A 19,907-nucleotide genomic window follows, 5' to 3' on the forward strand; every position below is an offset into this window, starting at 1 on the left:
GGCAAAGCTGAATTCCGTTCATGACCCCGACCAAAAAGAGATTATAAAATCAGGCAGAATCACGAGACAAACTCTCTTAACAATTGCGTTGCTTAGCAATGAAAGTTCCCAGGGTGAACTGAGGTTGTAAGTCAAGGACTAGCTATAGATAGATAGCTCACTAAGCTCTTTTTCCCCCCTCTTTATGTTTCCAGGTAACGCGCATTTGCCTCCTCTACCAAACCGAGCAGGAATCGTGACTGTCTGACAATTTCCCCCGGAGCCAGGGCCATATTATTCATAGAGAATGCAATGTATGGGATTTATCTGATTCAAAAAATAAAACTCCTACACAACCTAACCGAGCAAGATTAGGCCAGCAGATTCAGACAGTGAGGAGGATGGGGAGGAAGATGGCCAGTCCTGGAGTCTGGGGAAGGCTCTGAGGAGGGCTCTGCATCGGAGGCAGAGAGGGGGGCCAGGGCCGTCTGACGGTTATCAGCTGCCTTTGGAGTCGGACATCAGCGAGGCAGAAGAACAGCTGGAGCCTGTCCCAGTGTAGCAATAGCAATAGCAGTTAGACTTATATACCGCTTCATAGGGCTTTCAGCCCTCTCTAAGCGGTTTACATGGGGCAGCATATTGCCCCCAACAACAATCTGGGTCCTCATTTTACCCACCTTGGAAGGATGGAAGGCTGAGTCAACCCTGAGCCGGTGAGATTTGAACAGCCGAACTGCAGTCAGCTGAAGTAGCCTGCAATGCTGCATTTAACCACTGCGCCACCTCAGCTCACTAGTGTGCGCTTGCGCAGAGCTTCCAGGAGAAAAGAATAGCTAAAAAATCAGGGTCGACTTGGGAGTAAAGCCACAAGTGGACGGTGAATGGCCCCTCCCAGAGGGAATAAAAGAGGAGCGACGGGGAGTGGAGTTTGCAGGAGACCATTCGTTCAATTCCTGCATCCTTGCCAAGTGTTGCGGCATCTGAAAGATATCGGCCTGGCCGCTCTCCAAGCCTGACCAAGGTCGGTAACGGTGAACTATCTTGAAAGACTGTGGGAGAGGAAAAACTTTGCTGGAGAGGAATTCACTGTCAATTAAATAAAAGGGGTTTATCGGGACGAGGCTTCATGCTACTGGGGAAGCCTAGGGAAGTCAGAACATAGGCCGAAGAAATCTTTTAGCATTTCCCACTCATTTCTTTTCCTCCCATCTTGCCAACCTTATAGGATCGCTCCTATAAGAGCCAAGGTGGCGCAGTGGTTAAGAGCAGCACTGCAGGCTACTGCTAGATCAGCAGGTCAGCGGTTCAAATCTCACCGGCTCAGGGTTGACTCAGCCTTCCATCCTTCCGAGGTGGGTAAAATGAGGACCCAGATTGTTGGGGGCAATATGCTGACTCTCTGTAAACCGCTTAGAGAGGCCTGAAAGGCCTATGAAGCGGTATATAAGTCTACTGCTATTGCTATTGCTATTGCTCGATCTTAAAGATCAATCTTTCTTAAAGACGGGAGAACGATGGGCTTGGCTTAAGAGAGGAAGTGCCGCTGGAGATGGGAGAAGACCAAGGGAAACATCATTAGCCAGCTCTAACTGATGTGAACTAATGTTCACTTTGCATCTTGATGGGACACAGGGAGTCCTTCAACCCTACAACCACAATGGAGCCCAACATTTCTGCTGCTAAGCGAGGCAGCCATTAAGCGAGCTTGGCCCCATTTTACAACCTTTCTGGACACATTTGCTACGCGAATCAGTTGCCGTTGTTAAGTCAATCACCCGGCTGTTAAGCGAAGCTGGCTTCCACGTGGGCTCGGCTTGTCGGAAGGTCGCAAAAGATGGTCATATGACACACACACACACGGGACCCTGCAGCCGTCATACATATGAACCAGTTGTCGAGCATCCGGAATGTAAATCATGGGACCGCAACGGTCGTAAGTGTGAAAAGCAATCGTAAGTCCCTTCATTCAGGGCAGTTGTAAGTTGGAATAGTCTGGTTCTCTACAGCGGAAGCATTGATACATCCAAATGTTGTTAACTTGGGAAAAATTGTATCCCATAAAGATATTTTAAAGAAGAATCGGGGAACCTAAAAGCGGATAGGGACTACAAAATCAAGGGGTAGATTTAGCTTAGTGGCCACACTTGCAAATACAACCGAGATAAGAGAAAGATGCGAAAACATGGAGTCTAGACAAAGAACCAACAACACTTGACGTTATTAGGGACAGATGAAAAACTGAATATTACTGTCTTTTTCGGAGTATAAGACACACTTCCCCCCGCCCCAAATGAGGATGAAAATTTGGGTGTGTCTTATAAACCGAATGTAGTTTATAAACCTACCCACCGGCCTCTGCCCATTGGCCTCTTCCTCCCAGCAATTCGCCTCCTTGCAGCAAACAGCAAACAACCTGATTAGCACAAGCAGCTGATTGTCGGTTGGAGTGGCCTCCTGACCATCAGCTGCTTCAGGCTGCAGGGATTGCCATTGCAGCCTCCGCTTGCCCCATTTTCGGCCTCAGCAGCCCATTTTTCGGTTCTGCGCACCCTGTTTGGGCCTCCGCGCACTCCCATTTCCCACCCATTCTGATCCCCGCCGCCAGGAACAGGCAGAAAAATGAGACGTGCGGAGGCAGCAATAGGCTATGGCAATCCCTGCAGCCTGAAATTGGTCTGACAATCCACGGCTTGTGCTAATTAGGCTGTGCTGAAACTGAAATGGGCCGTTTGCTGTAAGGAGGCAAATTGCTGAGTGGCAGAGACAGATTTCCCCTCCCCCCTTGTTTTCCTCCCCAAAAACCAGATGCATCTTATACGCCGAAAAATATGGTATACAATTTGCTGTTTGCCTGCAATCAGACTGAACTGCAAGGAAGCAAATTGCTGAGTGGCAGAGCAATAGCAATAGCAATAGTTAGACTTATATACCGCTTCATAGGGCTTTCAGCCCTCTCTAAGTGGTTTACAGAGTCAGCATATTGCCCCATATTGCCAACAACAACAATCCGGGTATAGCATATTGCCCCCAACAACAATCCGGGTCCTCATTTTACCCACCTCGGAAGGATGGAAGGCTGAGTTAACCCTGAGCCGGTGAGATTTGAACAGCCGAACTGCAGAACTGCAGTCAGCTGAAGTAGCCTGCAGTGCTGCATTTAACCACTGCGCCACCTCGGCAGATTCCCTCCCCCCCTTTGTTTTCCTCCCCAAAAGCTAGATGCATCTTATACTTCAGAGCGTCTTATATGCCAAAAATATGGTATACAATTACCTATTAAGTTTTAAAATTGAAGATGAACAAGTAAAACAAACAATGATAGTATGGGGAAAAAAACTTTGGCTATACTATGGAATTAGATAAATGGGAAAAACCTTGGGATAGAAATTGTAAACTGACATACTGCATATAAAGAAAATCTTTATAAAATGTTTTATAGGTGGCATTTGCCACCGGCAAGATTGGCAAAAATGTTTAACAAAATGTCTGCCAAATGTTGGAAATGCAATCAGATTCCAAGTACTTTATCATACATGGTTGGAAATGATGATAGAATAGAAAAACAGAGTTGGAAGGGACCTTGGAGGTCTTCTAGTCCAACTCCCTGCCTAGACAGGAAACCCTACACCACTTTAGACAAATGGTTATTCAACCGCTTCTTAAAAGCTTCCAGTGTTGGAGCATTCACAACATCTGGAGGCAAGCTGTTCCACTGATTAATTGTTCTAACTGTCAGGAAATTTCTCCTTAGTTCTAAGTTACTTCTCTCCTTGATTAGTTTCCACCCATTGCTTCTTGTTCTACCCTCAGGTGCCTTGGAGAATAGCTTGACTCCCTCTTCTTTGTGGCAACCCCTGAGATATTGGAAGACTGCTATCAGGTCTCCCCTAGTCCTTCATTTCATTAATCTAGACATACCCAGTTCCTAACCCTATCTATCTCCTCATCTAAGTCATTGATTAAGCAGCAAATCAATTTAAAGCCAGAAATATTTTTGTCAGGTATAATACCAGAAAGCTATGACAAAGGAACAATATATACTTAATGCTACATGTATTGACAGCAGCGAGAATCATATTTGCACAAAATTGGAAAAATGAGAACATCCCATCAGATGAAAATACAAGTCGGGGAAAAAAAATACTTTGAACTGTGACCAAACAGTTTGTTAAGTCGAGGACTCTCTGATCCCGAAAGGAGTTATTCTCTTCCTGCTGCGCCTTTCCAAACGTATAACAGAATCCATTCCCCACTTCCAAATTTCTCACCTTCGGCCAGCTTCGCCATCAGCTGCAGCTGGGAGCCGGTGGTCCCCAAGCTCAGAGCTGACCGGTCGGGTTCATCCGCCCCGTCGGGAAAAGTGATGTCGGTGGTGCCGTCCAGCCGTTCGGTGACCTGTCCCACCCGCATGGGCCGGCCGGCTAGCTCGAAACCGTTCAGCTGCTCCAGGGCACGGCGGGCACATTCGGCTTCTGCGAACTGGAGAGCAGGGTTCCAAATATTATTATTTTTGGTCAAGTTTTGATTTTATTTTAATATAAACAATCCATCTTCCGTTAAACAGGGTGTCGCCAGGGCATAAATATTTTGTGCAATAACAACTGAAATCTACAATCATATTCTTTATTTGATCTACCATATTTTTCTGAGTATAAGACGCACCTCCCCCCCAAAAAAGAAGGTGAAAATTTGGGCTCGTCTTATAAACCGAATGTAGACCCACCCACTCACTGGCCCCACCCTTTGGCCTCTGCCTCCCAGCAATTTGCCTCCTTGCAGCAAACTGAGAAAATGCAGGCAGCAATAGGCTATGGCAGCCTGAAACAGCTGATGATCGGGAGGCCCATGCTTAAACTGAAACTGAAAGTGAAACTTGCTATTTGCTGTCAGGAGTCAAATTGCTGGGAGGCAGAAGCAGATTTTTCTTCTTCTTCTAATCAGGCAAAACTGAAACAGACTGTTTGGTGCAAGGAGGCAAGTCAATAACTATAAATGCCTATAGAATGTTTAAATTATTAGACTTATTTCTTAAAGACTGTTTTATCAATGTTCTAGACAACTTAACCAAATGAAGAAGCTTTTTAAAATAAATGCTTGATCTGAAGAGGCCCAGTGCTATGGTATCTTCTTTTAAATAGCAGAGAATAATGTATACTTCCAGAAAGCCACATCCATTTTAACAGCATCTGTACAAATATAGCCTGAAATTTTGATTTTAAAGTGTATAATCTAATATGAACTATAAGTAATGACTGTGGAATAAATGCACGAAAGTTATCTGTAATCAATCGACACGCTTTCTACAAGATGTAATGAAGGATGATTTTTTTGTGTGTGTTTTTGCTCAATTAAAATAAAAAAAAAATACAAAATAATAATAATAATAAAAAAGACCTCCCCGAAAATGAGGCCAAGCGCTTATTTCGGGGTGGGTGGGTGTCAAAAGATAATAAGACCCTGTCTTATTTTCGGGGAAACACGATAAGTAAATAATAAATAAATAAGGCTACGCTCTGCCCCGCCGTGGAGAAAATCCACCCAACTTACGGTAATGAAGCCGTAGCCTTTGGACTGTCCGGTATCCTGGTCCCGCATGAGGACGATGCTGTCAATCTATGGAGGAGAGAGAGAAGGTGCCCACCCCTTTAGAAAAGCCAAGGACATCCCCCCCCCCTTTCGGGGATCCACCCCCCTCCCCTCTTCTCTGTCCCCCTCCCACCTTACCTTGCCAAACGGCTCGAAGATCCCGCGCAACATCTCTTTGGTGATGTTGCAGTGAAGGGAACCGACGTAGAGCCTCATGGGGCCCCCGCTGCCTTTCTGAAGGTTGTTCGCCATGGCAGCCAGCCTGTTCTTCTCCGCCTATGTCCACAGATTGGGGAAAGGGAGGGGGCGTCAAAAAACAGCCAGAAATAACCCAGTTTATTTTGTTTTAGCCCTCACGTGTAGATTTTAGATGTTCTGAGTGAGGCTTCCCAAACTCCTCGTCCCGGCAAAAAGCCGCTTTATTAAATTGACTGTGACTTTTGCTCATTCATGTCCAGCAAAGTCTTTCAAGGGACGATTTACAGTCACAGACCTTCTCTGGCTTGGAGAGCTGCTAGGCGGGTATCTCGGCAAAACTTGGCGAGGAGTCTCAGAACCAATGAAGCAAACTAATTTGTCTCCTGCAAACTCCACTCCCCTTCCGCTCCTCTTTTCTTTCCTCTGGGAAGAGCCATTCATCGTCCACCTGTGGCCTTACTCCCAAGTCGGCCCCTGTTCTTTAGCTGTTCCCTTCGTCTGGCAACTTTGCGCATGCGCACACTGGGAACAGGCTCCAGCTGTTCTTCTGCCACATGCCAGGCCTGGAATTTTCTTTTCTATCTTTGGCCTGCCACACTTTCTATTATTCTACTATGCCCTTTTCTATTGTGGGAAAATGGGAGGGGGGATTGTACGGAGTTACTTAATGTGTAGTCAAAACAAAATTCTTTCTAGAAAGCCAAGGTCATCCTTTGTCTCTGCATCTCTGCACCTGACAGAAACTGGATGGGTGGAACTTCCAGCCTGGCAGTGGAAGATTGGACCATGTGATGGACTTGTGGGTGTGGGAGCAAGGTCTTGAACTTTCAACTAGGCGGAGAAAACCTGTAAGCTTTCAGATTTGGGTTTTCCCAGATGTGCCAACATGGCTCTCTTAATAAATTGGAACTTTGAGCAATACTTTGCCTTGGACTCTGATTTACTTTTGGATGCTATTTGGAACCCTGACACTTCACTGATGTCTGACCCTGAAGGCATCTGATAACTGGCATACGGCTCTGGCCCCCTCTCTGCCTCTGACACAGAGCCCTCATCAGAGCCTTCCCCTGACTCCAGGACTGGCCCATCTTCCTCCCCAACCTCCTCACTATCCGAATCTGCTGCTGGCCCTGCTGGCGGACCACAAGACTAGGGTTGTTATTTTTTAAATAAAAGTTTTCAAACCTGGGAAGCCTGAACGATAATCGGTACGCCCAGGAGGCGCTGTCCTGTCAGCCCGATGGCCAGCGGCACCGACTGTATCTCACAAAACTCGACATAAGCGATGCCCTTTGAGCGCCGGGAATTTCGGTCGGAGATGATCCGTACGTCACGCACCTGGCAAAAGGAACCATTGGGGAAAATATTAGCAGAAGAGTCCGAAGGATAGCATGTCTCATGCCTGCGTTTCTTTGTTCTTTATTCATTAGATTTTTCATTCCAGCTCTTATTATTTTTATAAAGTAAAGGGCGTGAATGTAGACAATATGCATTCCTCCTATGGGCCCCATTATAACAACCCGCTGGCCAAGGCTGGGCTGGGCGAGTGTGATTGGCCCAAAGCAGGGAGTCGGCAACCTTAAAACACTCGAAGAGCCAAGTCCTAACCGGAAGCCCCCCGTTCAATTCTGGAGACAACCGGAAGTCTGGTCCCCCCCACCATAAAGTCTCCTCCTAGCGAGGCATCCTTTTTCCTCTACCTGTCCTAACTGAAAGCCCTATCAATTGTAGAACTGACCTGTGACATGGAGCCGCAGCAGAGTGACGAAAGAGCCATATGCGGCTCCAGAGCCGTGGGTTGCCGATCTCTGGCCCAAAGTCATCCAGCTGGCTTTTGTGCCTAAGTTGGGACTAGAAATCCCAGTCTCCTGATGGTTAGTCCAAAGTCACCTAGCTGGCTTTCATGCCTAAGGTAGGACTAGAACTCCTAGTCGCCTGGTGTTTGGCTCAATATCATTTAGTTGGATTTCATGCGTAAGATGGCGCTAGAACTCCCAATCTCCTGGTGATTAGTCGAAAGTCACTTAGCTGGCTTTCATGCCTAAGGTAGGAATAGTACTTCCAGTCTGGCTCAAAGCCAAAGTTGGCTTTCATGCCTAAGGTGGCACTAGAAATCCCAGTCTCCTGGTGGTTAGTCCAAAGTCATCCAGCTGGTTTTCGTGCCTAAGGTGGGACTAGAACTCCTACTCTCCTGGTGATTAGGCCCAACAGCTTTTGTGTCTAAGATGGAACTAGAACTCACGGTCTCTAAAGGTTTCTTAAGCCAGCACCTTAACCACTAGGCCAAACTAAGGATAAAACCAGACTGAGGAAGCCACTACTCCAGTTAATTACAATCACAGACTGCGCTAGCTAGGTTGGTGGGAACCAAGCAACAGAACGGGCCAGAAGCCCACCCTCGCTTGGGGCAAAGTAAGAATTTGCCAAAGCCAGAGAAGAAGGGAAGGGAAGATGACCTTGCCAACAGCCGAGAAGAAATCCTCAAGGTCTCGAGGGCGGATACGGGCAGCTAGCTGCATGCAGAAGACCGTGCGGGCGTCACGTTCTTCGGGGCTCAAGCTGCCCAGAGGCTCCCTGTGTTGGGAGAGAAACGGAGGGATTCAGATGCAGAACTGGATGCCGGGGAGTAGAGACGAGGCACGTTAAAGAGTTATCTCTCAGCCATCCACCCTCATCCATGTTGCAATACTCACCGGAGGGGACTCTTCTCTCTGAACAGGGGACTTTTGCTGTGACCAAACCGTCGCCTGCGAGAAAACAAGAGCACAACTTCAGCAGTGGCGACACAATCACAAGGGTGACCGGGTTTCCCCGAAAACAAGACCGGGTCTTATATTATTTGTCAACTTGTAAAGCATTTCCACGTCTGTTATCAGGCTGACATTGGAGGAAAGGAGGGAGAGAATTCCACGCATAGATCTCAGATTACAACAGCAGGCTTGTGAGGCGCAGAATTTTACAACCTGCTGCAGCACCTCGTTGGCGAATGTGATTTATGACACAGACTGAGGGGAGGGGAGAAACAGGAGTTCAGTCATAATTAAACTGAAGTTAGATCTGACTCCACACAGGTATTGCAGAGATGTTGTTCCTAATAAATGACGGGATTTCTTTTGAAACTTGGCTCAAGGCTCGTGAATTAATTAGGGCATCTTTAGGAAACCTGACATTATTTTTTGCCCCAAAAGATGCATTGAGCTTATTTTCTGGTTAGGTCTTATTTGGGGGGGAGAGAATACGGTACTAATTGTGTCTGTCTGCCTGATGATCTTAACTGGGGCTTATTTTTGGAGTAGGGCTTATGTTGTGGCCCAGCAGGAGCCGTTGGAGCTGCCGACAGACTCCGATAGCGAGGGACTCTATGAATCAGCTCTGGAAGATGTGGAGGACCCTGGGCAGGGTTCAGACTCCGAGCAGGGACCAGAGAGGCTAGTTGGCTACCAGGAGGCGCCTGAGGCATGGAGCAGCGGTGAAAGTCAAAGGGAGTTTGTCCCTGGCATCAAGCCCTGGAGCAGTGGGGAGGAGCAAAGGGAGTTGGTCCCGGACACCAGGCAGAGAAGGGCGGAGAAGCGCAGGCAGCAATTATGGAGACATAGGAGATAATCAGGCCCAGGTGGTTGTGATTTGGCTCCTCCCAAGAGTATATAAGAAGAGATTTTGGGAGGAGACCTTTTGCAGGACACAACTGTTATACTAAGCTGGAGAATCTCTTGTGTGTATCTCTTATCTGTGGGAGTCTGGGTTGCTGCCAAAGTCTTGTCTGTGAGTAATTACTGTGAATAAAGTGTGGCTAACAGTAACCTTGTGTCGGCGTGACTCACCGTACGGAGGGGGGGGTCAGAACATGCTCATATTAAAAGCATCCTGAAAAATCATGCTAGGGTTAATTTTCTAGCTGGGTCTTATTTTCGGGGAAACAGGGTACTTACACAGTACAACTGGCCTTGCTCGTTATTCATGGCATAATCAGGTTATCACTGAACGTATAGACCTCGACCTATCACCGTTATCCATTATGGATAACCACCGCCTGTCCATTATGATCACAAGGCGTAATAGTTGTTAAAACAGGTTGGTTAAATGACAACTTGATTTTATGGGTTGTTTTGAGATGGTCATTCGGCAAATCAATGTTCTGCTATGGATGAGGTTTTGGTGAAAAACGTGCGGAAATGCCAGTTTTCAGACAAACCATTGTAAAACATGGTTACCTGATCGGAGGTTGCTGGAAATGACCGTGAATGTGGCCATGTTAACCAGAGGTGGCATGGTGCCGGTTTGGGTGAACTGGTAGTGTCAGCGGCACAAGGCTCCACCCACCCACCCAGATGTCATTAAGGACCTTCTGCGCATGAGCAGAAGGTTCTGCCGATGCCCAGATGTGTCCCCGCTACCGAACCGTTAGTGAAGAAAATAGAATATCGTTACTGATGTTAACCCAAGTTCGGTCACATAACCACAGAGGTTCCCGTCCAACAAGAGTAATTCCGGTCATAAATCCCCTTTGGGGGGGGGGGTTGGTTGTAAGTCAAGGACTACCTGTACAGCCTATAGAAATAGCATTTTTTCCATCCCATCAACAGTCCAACTTTGTCCGAGGACAATTCTGCTGTTTCCCAAAGTAAATCTTTTGAACTGGAAGCAGCTTCCGACACCTCCGAAAATGAAATTTTGGATAAAACCAACAAGCCTGTCTGTCTCAAGCTACAGCATCATCATTTAACGACCCCGTAATCCCTTACGGGAAGGAGCCTGGGCAACTGGAATGGAGCTAGCAGAGCATTTAATGGCTGGATGCCCTTCCTGTTGCCAATGTGGGCTTTTTTAAAACAATTTTGATTTGTTTTTGAATAAGGACAAACATAAAAATAAAATAAAAAACCATCTTCCATTACAAATTGTATAAAGTGTGTCAGTTGGTTACAGTATTTCTATGGATCTCTTCCATAGTCGCCACCGGCTTTTCATATCAAATCACATATTTTAAATTCACCTATATTCATGTATATCACAATTATTATATCTCAACCTTAATTTGACTATAACTGTTTTTACGTCCTTTTATATATAATATTCAAAATCTAGAATAAGATTATATGATAAAATTCCATTAAATCATCCAATCACAATACATCTTTATAACATATTCTAGATAAAGCTTTTAAACCTCCTCTCATAATCTCCATATATTGTTTATATAAAATTTCATATTATCAAACTAATATATCTGTATGTATTGTTATCATTATTAATCATTATTTAACTATAGCTATTGTCGCTTCATTTTATACATACAGTAAACTAAATTTAGCTTAATTTTGATTATACATTTTCATTGCATCAACCTGTATCCCTCCAGCGATAATACAGTTTTATATCTCTTGCCATTTGCAGCATTAATGTTCTAGTTACTTTAATAAATCTTTTTATAAACCTCCCTTAGCAACATGCTATTCCTTTCGTATCTCACAAAAGCTAGAAACCCAATATCTGCTCAGCTTATCTTAGGTTATCACTAGTGCTTCTATCAAGATTTCTCTCCTTATCTCCGTCAATTTTCTCTCTCTTTCTTCTGTGCTTTGAAGTCTGGGGTAGAGTTCCAATCCATCCATCTCCCCTTTCCCTATTCCACTCTTGTCATTACCAACCACCACGCTCACTTTGTTGTCAGTATTCACAGTTTTCTTATCTCTTTGCTCATTTTTTTCTTCCATCTTTTTGAACACTCTCCTCCACTTTCTTCATTTAGTAAACATCCTCAGTTTCTCCATCAGATTTTTCTGTTTTGTATTCCATATTCTCCAATCTCTTTTCAATTCTCTCTGTCACAACTAATAGATTTTGAATTTCAAACATCATCATTTGCAATGTTACAGTTTCTTTTTCCTGCTGGGCCATTCTTTCAATTTTGCAGATACTGCCACTATAGGGTTCAAGGCTATTTTAATAAACTTCAAACAGGTTCATTTAGGTTCACTCATTTATTATCTTTCAAGTGAAAATGTTGTCTTCCCTCCAATAGCTAGTGATAGAACTCCCAAAAGGCACCTGTATAAACAACTTGTGCTCTTCCTATTATCACTGTCAGTAAACAAGCTGAAAGGACCTTGAATCTCAAGTGATCAAAGAGAAAGAAGAAAAACAATGTATCCGGCCTCTAAGTGGGAGCGTAACTGCTTTTCCTCCTGTTTTTACAATCCTCTTTATAACCCTTATTTTCTTCTTTATATTCCAAGCTTAAGAAAGAAAAAAAAACCCCTTAAACGGAGATCAAAAACAATCCAATCAATCAAATCAAGCATTATTAAAAAAAGAATTTTAATCCATAGATATAAGTAAAAGTGAAAAAAGAAGAAAGAATTAATCCATTCAGTTTAAAAAATAAGGAGCCCCTGCAAAAGTTCCCTCCAGGGAAAAAAAATAAATTAGAAACTGGATAACTGGATAATAACTGCATTAATTAACTAAGTTCAATGCAGATCAATCTCGTCGCCTACAGTCTTTTGTCTTCAATCTTAACTTAATTTTTTTTTCTTGGGTAGTTTCTTCCTCTAATAATAAAATTTCCTCACCAATTCGACACACTTTCTCTTTCCGCTTTCTTCCCGTTCCAGAGCTGTCCCAACTTCAGCAGCTTAATTAGCTGCATTTCTGTCGCCGGAAAAAAGGCTATTCCTGGATCTTTCAGGGACTTTGCGATGTCCCTGAGATCAGCAAGAGGTGTCCTTCTCAATCACCGTCTCTGTGGGACGGTTTAGGTCCAAATGGACTGTCCAACGGCAGGAATTCGACTGCGATCTCGGAACACCAAGATGGCACATTGTGCCGTCGCGACGTCAGCTCTCTTCTGCCAATGTGGAGTTTTGTTCATCAAGAGACATATTCTCAGTGTGCCGAGAGAAATATCTGCCTCTACCTAGGATCGAAGTCACAGCCTCCTGAATGTGAGGCGAGCGCTCCACCTCCAGGCCACCACACCACTCTGTCTCGAGCTACATCGGTTTTGACCATTTCCTTTCGGAAACTTCCCAACTACACCTGTAGCAGCACGGATCCGAGAAGAAACTTGAGCGTTCGATGGTTCCGCAAACTCTCCCTAAGTGAACGAGGTTTCACACATTCACACTGAAAAATGTTTTCCAAGTTGGGAGGCCAGGAATTGCAGAACGAGAAAACTCCCAGGAACTCGTGCCCCTTTCAATTGCCTTTCCTGGGTTAGGGTTTCAGATTACCATTCGTAGAATATAGAATAATAGTTTTGAAAGCACCTTAGAGATCTTCTAGTCCAGGGGTGTTAAACTCGATTTCACTGAGGGTTGCATCAGGGTTGTTTGACCTTGGGGGGGTGGGGGGGGGGGCTAGGCATGACAAGCTTGATTTCATTTGTGTCGGGGGCACATGTAGTGGCCATGTACTAAGGCAGGCCATGTACTAAGAGCCAAGGTGGCGCAGTGGTTAAAAGCAGCACTGCAGGCTACTGCTAGATCAGCAGGTCAGCGGTTCAAATCTCACCGGCTCAGGGTTGACTCAGCCTTCCATCCTTCCGAGGTGGGTAAAATGAGGACCCAGATTGTTGGGGGCAATATGCTGACTCTCTGTAAACCGCTTAGAGAGGCCTGAAAGGCCTATGAAGCGGTATATAAGTCTACTGCTATTGCTATTGCTATAAAGGCAGGACTTCCCTCAGACCCTTCCTCACTCTCATTATCATCTCCTTCCATCCTCCTTTCTTTTTCCTTCCCTCTTCATTCCATTCTTCTACCTTCCCCTCTTTCCTTCTTTTTCCTTCCTTGCTCTCTTCCCATCTTTTTCTTTGTCTTTCCTCTTTCCCCTTCTCCTTTCTCACCACCCTCCAGACCTTCCGCACAGCCCTCAGAACCTGGCTATCCCGTCAGGCCTGGGGTTAAGACTACAACCCACCCGAATAGTATGAATGTTGTTTTAATTATGCATTTGTCTTATATGTTAAAAGTTTGTCTCCCCCCCCCCTTTTTAAGTTGTAAGCCGCCCTGAGTCCCCCCAGGGAAAAGGGCAGCATATAAATAAACTTTAAATCTAAAAAATCTAAATCTAAAAATCTAAATCTTTCCTGCAGCTTTTTGCATGCTCAAATGCAAACGGGGAAACATTTCTTCTTTTGTTTTTAAGTTTGTTTTGCTAGTCCTCTGCCAGCAAAACGGAGCTCGGAGGAGGAGGAGTGCATGCAACGCTCCAGAGCTCCATTTTTGCTGGAAGAGACATCGTGGGTCAGTCCTTTGCTGTTCCCAGGGTGGCCCTGCGGCCAGATTTAAGCACGGATCCGGCCCGCAGGCCTTAAGTTGGACACCTGTGTTCTAGTCCAATCTCCAGTTCAAACTGGAGACCCTATCCCATTCTGGACAAATGGCTGTCTAGTCTCTTCTTGAAAACTCCAACAATGGAGCACCCACAATATTTGAAGGCAAGCTATTCCAGCAATTGTTTTCGCTGTCAGGAAATTTCTCCTTAGTTCTAGATTGCTTCTCTCCCTGATTAGTTTCCATCTAATCTAAGGAAGACCATACTACGATCTGGCCCACGTGCTGTTGGGCTGCTCACCCTGGGGGTGGTGGGGTGCGGTAACGGACTCTTTCTTCCCGCCGGCGCTCTCGGCTCCGAGATCGGCTGGCTCGCCTATTACGATCTCGACTGCGGCTCCGATGGCGGCTTCTGCTCCGATGACGGCTGCGGCGATCCCGGCTCCGGCTTCGTCTACGATGACGGTCTCGGTCCCGACTACGGCTAGGAAGAATAAGCATTATCAGATTTGGCATCAGGGGCGGGTGAAATGTTGCTTTTGGTATATTTCCTGCAATTGTTTAGCAAAGTCTCCGTCTAGCCCCAAACTACAAACCGGAAACCTTGTAAAGCAAATAAATGTGGCCTGTTAGGCCTGCAGCCATATTCCTTTTGGATCTTTGGCCTGCCACTTTTTATTATTCTACTATGCCTTTTCTATTGTGGGAAAATGGGAGGGGGGATTGTACTGAGTTAGATGCTATGTAGCCAAAACAAAATTCTTTCTAGAAAACCAAGGTCATCCTTTGTCTCTGCACCTGACCGGAACTAAATGGGTGGAACTGCCAGCATGGCAGTGGAAGATTGGACCATGTGTTGGACTTGTGGGTACTTTCAACCAGGAAGCTTTCAGACTTGGGTTTTCCCAGATGTGCCAACATGGCTCTCTTAATAAATGGGAACTTTGAGCAATACTTTGCCTTGGACTCGGATTTAATTTTGGATGCTATTTGGAACCCTGACATGGCCATGTTAACCCAAGTTCAGTCACATGCCCGCAGAGGTTCCCCGTCCAGTGGCGGGATCCTACCAGTTTAACAATTGGTTCAGTGACAGCTTTGCGCCCGTGTGTAGTTTTAACAAAACATACCTTCCAAATTACTTCTGGGGAGTAACACAGCAATTCGCTCCGCCGCGTGAATCAGCTGAGAGTATATAGGTAAGTAAAGCACAGGGGTGGGCAGGCGTGCCCGCCTAATCGTCGGAGCGAACCAGTTCGCTCCCAGCTGATCATCGGAATGACCGGTTCACCTTGTCCAAACCAGCTGAATCCCACCCCTGTTCCCGTCCATCAAGAACTTTTAATTCCAGTTGTAAGTCCCCCTTTTGGAGGGGTTGCTTATAAGTCAAGGACTACCTGTACAGCCTATAGAAACAGCGGCATTCTTTCCATCTCATCAACAGTCCAACCTTGTCCGAGGACAATTCTGGCGTTTGCCAAAGTAAATCTTTTGAATTGGGAGAAGCTTCCAGCACCTCTGAAAACGGAATTTCGGATAAAACCAACAGGTCTGTCTGAGTTACATCATCATCATCCTTTAATGACCCCATCATCCCTTACGGGATGGAATCTGGGCAACTGAATGGAGCTAGCAGAGCGTTTAATGGCCGGATGCCGTTCCTGGTCGCCAATGCAGAGTTTTGTTCAGCCGATATATTCTCATTGTGCCCGGAGAAAGAAATATCTGCCTCTACCTAGGATCGACACTCACAGCCTCCTGATTTTGACCCCTTTGAGCAACAACAAACTGCCTCCCATCGCTGACCCCCTTCCCATGACCAATCAGATTCAAGGGATATGTTTTCAGAAAAGTCAGTTCAAGGATAGGCTGGTATGTAGCTGCCTTTGTCTCCCAGCCGAATGATCTTGAGGCAGCTTCTCGGGGAGATACAGGCGTTACTATCGCTTTCCCCCCTCCCATCCACTCTTCTGCAGACTGTCACAAGCTAGGTCCTGTGTTAGCTTCCTTCCTCTGCTTCTATGCCAGCCCCAGCCCACTTCTTCTGTGCTCTCTTCAGGGCTATCCCTACCTGTGTCTGTGGTCACGGCTCCTGCTACGACTCCTCTTCCTTTTTGCTTTGAGGGAGGAAGCAAGCCAGAAATGAGAGCCACGTTGATGGAGGGTGGGGGAGAAACAAAGGGGGTGTGGGGGGAGAAACCACACAGCCCTTGTGGCTCACCTGCTGCTTTCCCCATTGCTGCTGCTGGGGGCGCTGTCCTTCTTTGTTTCTTTTCCTTGTTCCTCTGGCGACGGCTAACAAGAAAGGGGGAGAGGAAATTGTGGTAAAGTATTAAAATATTAAAAATGTATTAAAATTTGATCATGGAGGGTGGGATGTTAGAGGAGTTGTTGGAAATGTTAAAAAGTGCACGAGCAACATTAAAAGGTGACAAAGAAGGTAGAAAAGGAACCAGAAAAATTGTTGAAAGTGGAGGCAGGAGGGGGAGAGACAAGCAGTGTAAATGAACAAGGAATTAACAAGGTAGAAATGGAAAATAAAACACAATGGGGTAAAAGCACAAAGAGAGCAGAGAGGAAAAAAAGGAAACGACATCCGAAAAAGAAATTAGCCAAAAATAAAGAGAGAAATAAATGGAGATGGGAAAGAGAAACTGGGGGGGGGGGGGAGATACTCAAAAAATCTATTGAAAAGTGAGAGCAAAATACCGAAGAAAATATATGACACATAAAAGAGAAAAGAAAATTTAGAAATAAAAGAATAGTAGAATGATATTATCCAGTAGAAATATTGTTAACAAGGTTAAAAATATGTTTTAATTAGAACATGCAGCAATTCTGTTAAGAACCTTAAAGCTGTTAAATAATTATGTCATGCTGATTATACAAAAGTTGAAATTTGAAACTTGAAGGTTCATATTGTTAATGGGAAATAGATGGAAAAGAAATGATAAATTGTTTGTTTTTAAAGAGAAAGAAGAATTATATTGTTTGTACAGGTTAAAAACTAGAAATTGGAAAAAAGGAGAAGAAAAGTAATACGGCTAAAATTGGAAATAAAATGCAAAGTGAATTATGTCTTTCGGTGGGAATGTTAAAGGGGGAATTTGGACAACACTCTGTACACCATTTTTTTTTAATGTAACTAAAATAAATAAAAACTTTTAATAAAAAAAAGAAAGGGGGAGAGGAAGTTAGACTGTATTCCTCCAGCTCCCTCCCTATTTCCTACCCTTTGGTTTTGGGGCATTACCTGGGCTGTGGGGGGATCAGTTGGTGGCTTTGAGGGTCCTGGCTGGGCCTGGAAGAAATAGAAGGGCGAATTCAGCAGGAAAAAGGCACTGTGAGAAAGCGGGCACAGAAACATGGGATTCCCATCAACTGGCAGCGTGATTCTGCTAGCTAGGCAGGCACAAAGTGACACAAAGAGAGAATTCTAGAAGCAGGCTTAAATTGTCATCCACAATGCGGAGGGCAGAATCCTGATCTCCAACCTCCTCCATTTTTCATGCGTTCCTTAGACATTTCATTCCTCATGTTTAGAAGCAAAAAGAGAGGATCAAAACATGCTGTCACTTTGGCCCAGCTAAGATTATAACACCCCACAGGTTATCTCTCAATATTCTCATTTTTTTTGTTTTGTTACTGAGAATAAGGGGGACAACGGAGAGACCTTGTCTCCGATAAATATTAATACAGGAGTTTAGAGCTGGATTAATGCAGATTAAAAAGTCTTTTGACCTTGGAGTGAATATCGTCCTTAAAACACACAACTTGGGGACTGTACGGTTACAGGGACTGCAGAATGGGGCTGGCACAAGGGGCAAACAATGAAAGGGAGAAACCTGTATTTGCCATTCAAGTTGTCCTCAACTTACAACCACTTGTTTAGTGGCCATTCAAAGTTGCAATGGCACCATAAAAATGACTTACGACTGTTTTTCACATGATTGTTACAGCACCCTTAGTCACGTCATCAAATTCAGATGCTTGGCAACTGTTTCATATGTAAACATGGGAAGAACGGTTGCAGGCACTGGGGATGTCTAGTTGAATGAAAAGAAGGACTAGGGGAGACATGACAGCAGTCTTCCAATATCTCAGGGGCTGCCACAAAGAAGAGGGAGTCAAGCTATTCTCCAAGGCGCCTGAGAGTAGAACAAGAAGCAATGGGTGGAAACTAATCAAGGAGAGAAGCAACTTAGAACTCAGGAGAAACTTCCTGACAGTTAGAACAATTAACCAGTGGAACAGAAGTTGCCTCCAGAAGTTGTGAATGCCCCAACGCTGGAAGTCTTTAAGATGATGTTGGATAGCCATTTGTCTGAAACGTTATAGGGTTTCCTGCCTAGGCAGGGGGTTGGACTAGAAGACCTCCAAGGTCCCTTCCAACTCTGCTATTGTATTGTATGTAGGACAGTTGCAGTGTCCTCGGGTCATGTGATAATCTTTTGCGACCTTCTAACCAGAAAAGTCAACGGGACAAATTCACTTCCCAACCGTGTGACTCACTTAATGGAGGCAGGGGTTCAATTAACAACGGTGGCAAGAAAGGTCCAAAAATGGGGCAAAACACGCTTAACAACCATCTCCGCTTAGAAACAGAAATTTTGGGCTGAATTGTGGTCGTAAGTTGAGGACTACCTGTTAACGGGTTTTTTTCCAAGACTGACTTCCAAGTAAATGGAGACCAGCAAGACTGGGAGCTGACTGTCCCCCCAGCCAGCCATCATAGTCTTCCTCTTCATCCTCTGCCAGCTTCCAAGAAAGTTTTGCCCTGCTTGGAGGTGAGATGGGGTGTCTGGGAGGCACAAGCTTGGCCTCTTTTAATTAACAAAAACCTACTTGAGGCTCAAATCAGCAGAAAAAGAGCAACCATCTTATTTTATCTTATACCCTTTTCTGCTAAAAAAAAAAAAAAGGAAGATGCTGATATTGTGAGGAGAAACGGAGGGGGTGCCAGATCCGGATCAAAGAACCGAACAATATTTCGAAAACTTGCACCTTGAATTACATTTGTGTCAAATCTGCCATAACTTTAAACCTCTCTCTATAAATAAAGATCCTTGGCACCCTTTGTTGAGAAAAGTGTAGTTGATTTAGCGGTCAAGGATATTGCAGTATTGCAAAGCCAGAACTGAGAATCACGTGCCAAAATCTCTTAAGTTACTTTATCTCTCATTGCCCACCCCAGGGTAATAAGGTTCAGTAAAGATGTTTTCATAAAGGTCCGTCCAAGTACAGTTTGGTATGCGGGCCCCCCCTTGGGGGGCTACTGCTAGATCAGCAGGTCAGCGGTTCAAATCTCACCGGCTCAGGGTTGACTCAGCCTTCCATCCTTCCGAGGTGGGTAAAATGAGGACCCAGATTGTTGGGGGCAATATGCTGACTCTCTGTAAACCGCTTAGAGAGGCCTGAAAGGCCTATGAAGCGGTATATAAGTCTACTGCTATTGCTATTGCTATTGCTTGGGTGACCTTGAGGCAGCATCTCAAGGAGATATGGTGCTTACTTTCGTTCCCCCCTCCCCAAACCTTCTCTCCTTCATTCCCCCTCCCCTCAGTTCGTCCGTCTCTGCCGAGCAGCGAAGTGGACAACTGTTTTATTGTTATCTCTGGACTCCTGGCAAAATATAACACAGTAATACTTTCCCCCACAGGTTCTGATTTTTAATATCCTCACCTCCTCTTTCTTGTACGGGGCCTCCAGCATAGCTTCTATCACGATGTCGAAGTCGTCGGAGGCCATGCCATCTTCTTGGGTCTACGAACAAGGAGAGAAAGAGAGAAGAATTTAAAAAAAGAGAGAAGAGCTTCTCCTGGTGGAAATGGCCGCTGTGTCACCTTCTCCAAAACAAAAGGGGAA

The 19,907-nt window shown here is 45.2% G+C and overlaps 1 protein-coding gene across 3 annotated transcripts in view; it reads right to left on the reverse strand.

Annotated features, from left to right (window-relative positions):
* The window catches only part of RBM23 (RNA binding motif protein 23), a 34,897-nt gene that overhangs the window by 6,213 nt on the left and 8,777 nt on the right, over positions 1–19,907 (reverse strand). Inside the window, exons 4-13 of one of the 3 annotated variants that reach the window (XM_087714217.1) lie at positions 19,725–19,805; positions 17,296–17,343; positions 16,264–16,337; positions 14,344–14,526; positions 8,460–8,513; positions 8,223–8,340; positions 6,952–7,104; positions 5,707–5,844; positions 5,530–5,595; positions 4,251–4,461 (exon numbers count right to left, since the gene is read on the reverse strand). In XM_087714217.1, the coding sequence (XP_087570343.1) occupies positions 4,251–4,461; positions 5,530–5,595; positions 5,707–5,844; positions 6,952–7,104; positions 8,223–8,340; positions 8,460–8,513; positions 14,344–14,526; positions 16,264–16,337; positions 17,296–17,343; positions 19,725–19,805 (1,126 nt within the window). Of the gene's footprint in view, positions 1–4,250; positions 4,462–5,529; positions 5,596–5,706; positions 5,845–6,951; positions 7,105–8,222; positions 8,341–8,459; positions 8,514–14,343; positions 14,527–16,113; positions 16,242–16,263; positions 16,338–17,295; positions 17,344–19,724; positions 19,806–19,907 lie in introns of those variants that run through there. The other 2 variants (XM_087714215.1, XM_087714216.1) reach the window with 2 other exon arrangements.

The sequence above is a fragment of the Thamnophis sirtalis genome, unplaced genomic scaffold (genome assembly GCF_051295495.1).
Source record: "Thamnophis sirtalis isolate CommonGarterSnake01/CBP01778 unplaced genomic scaffold, rThaSir2_p1.2 scaffold_4, whole genome shotgun sequence".
Lineage (NCBI taxonomy): Eukaryota > Metazoa > Chordata > Lepidosauria > Squamata > Natricidae > Thamnophis > Thamnophis sirtalis.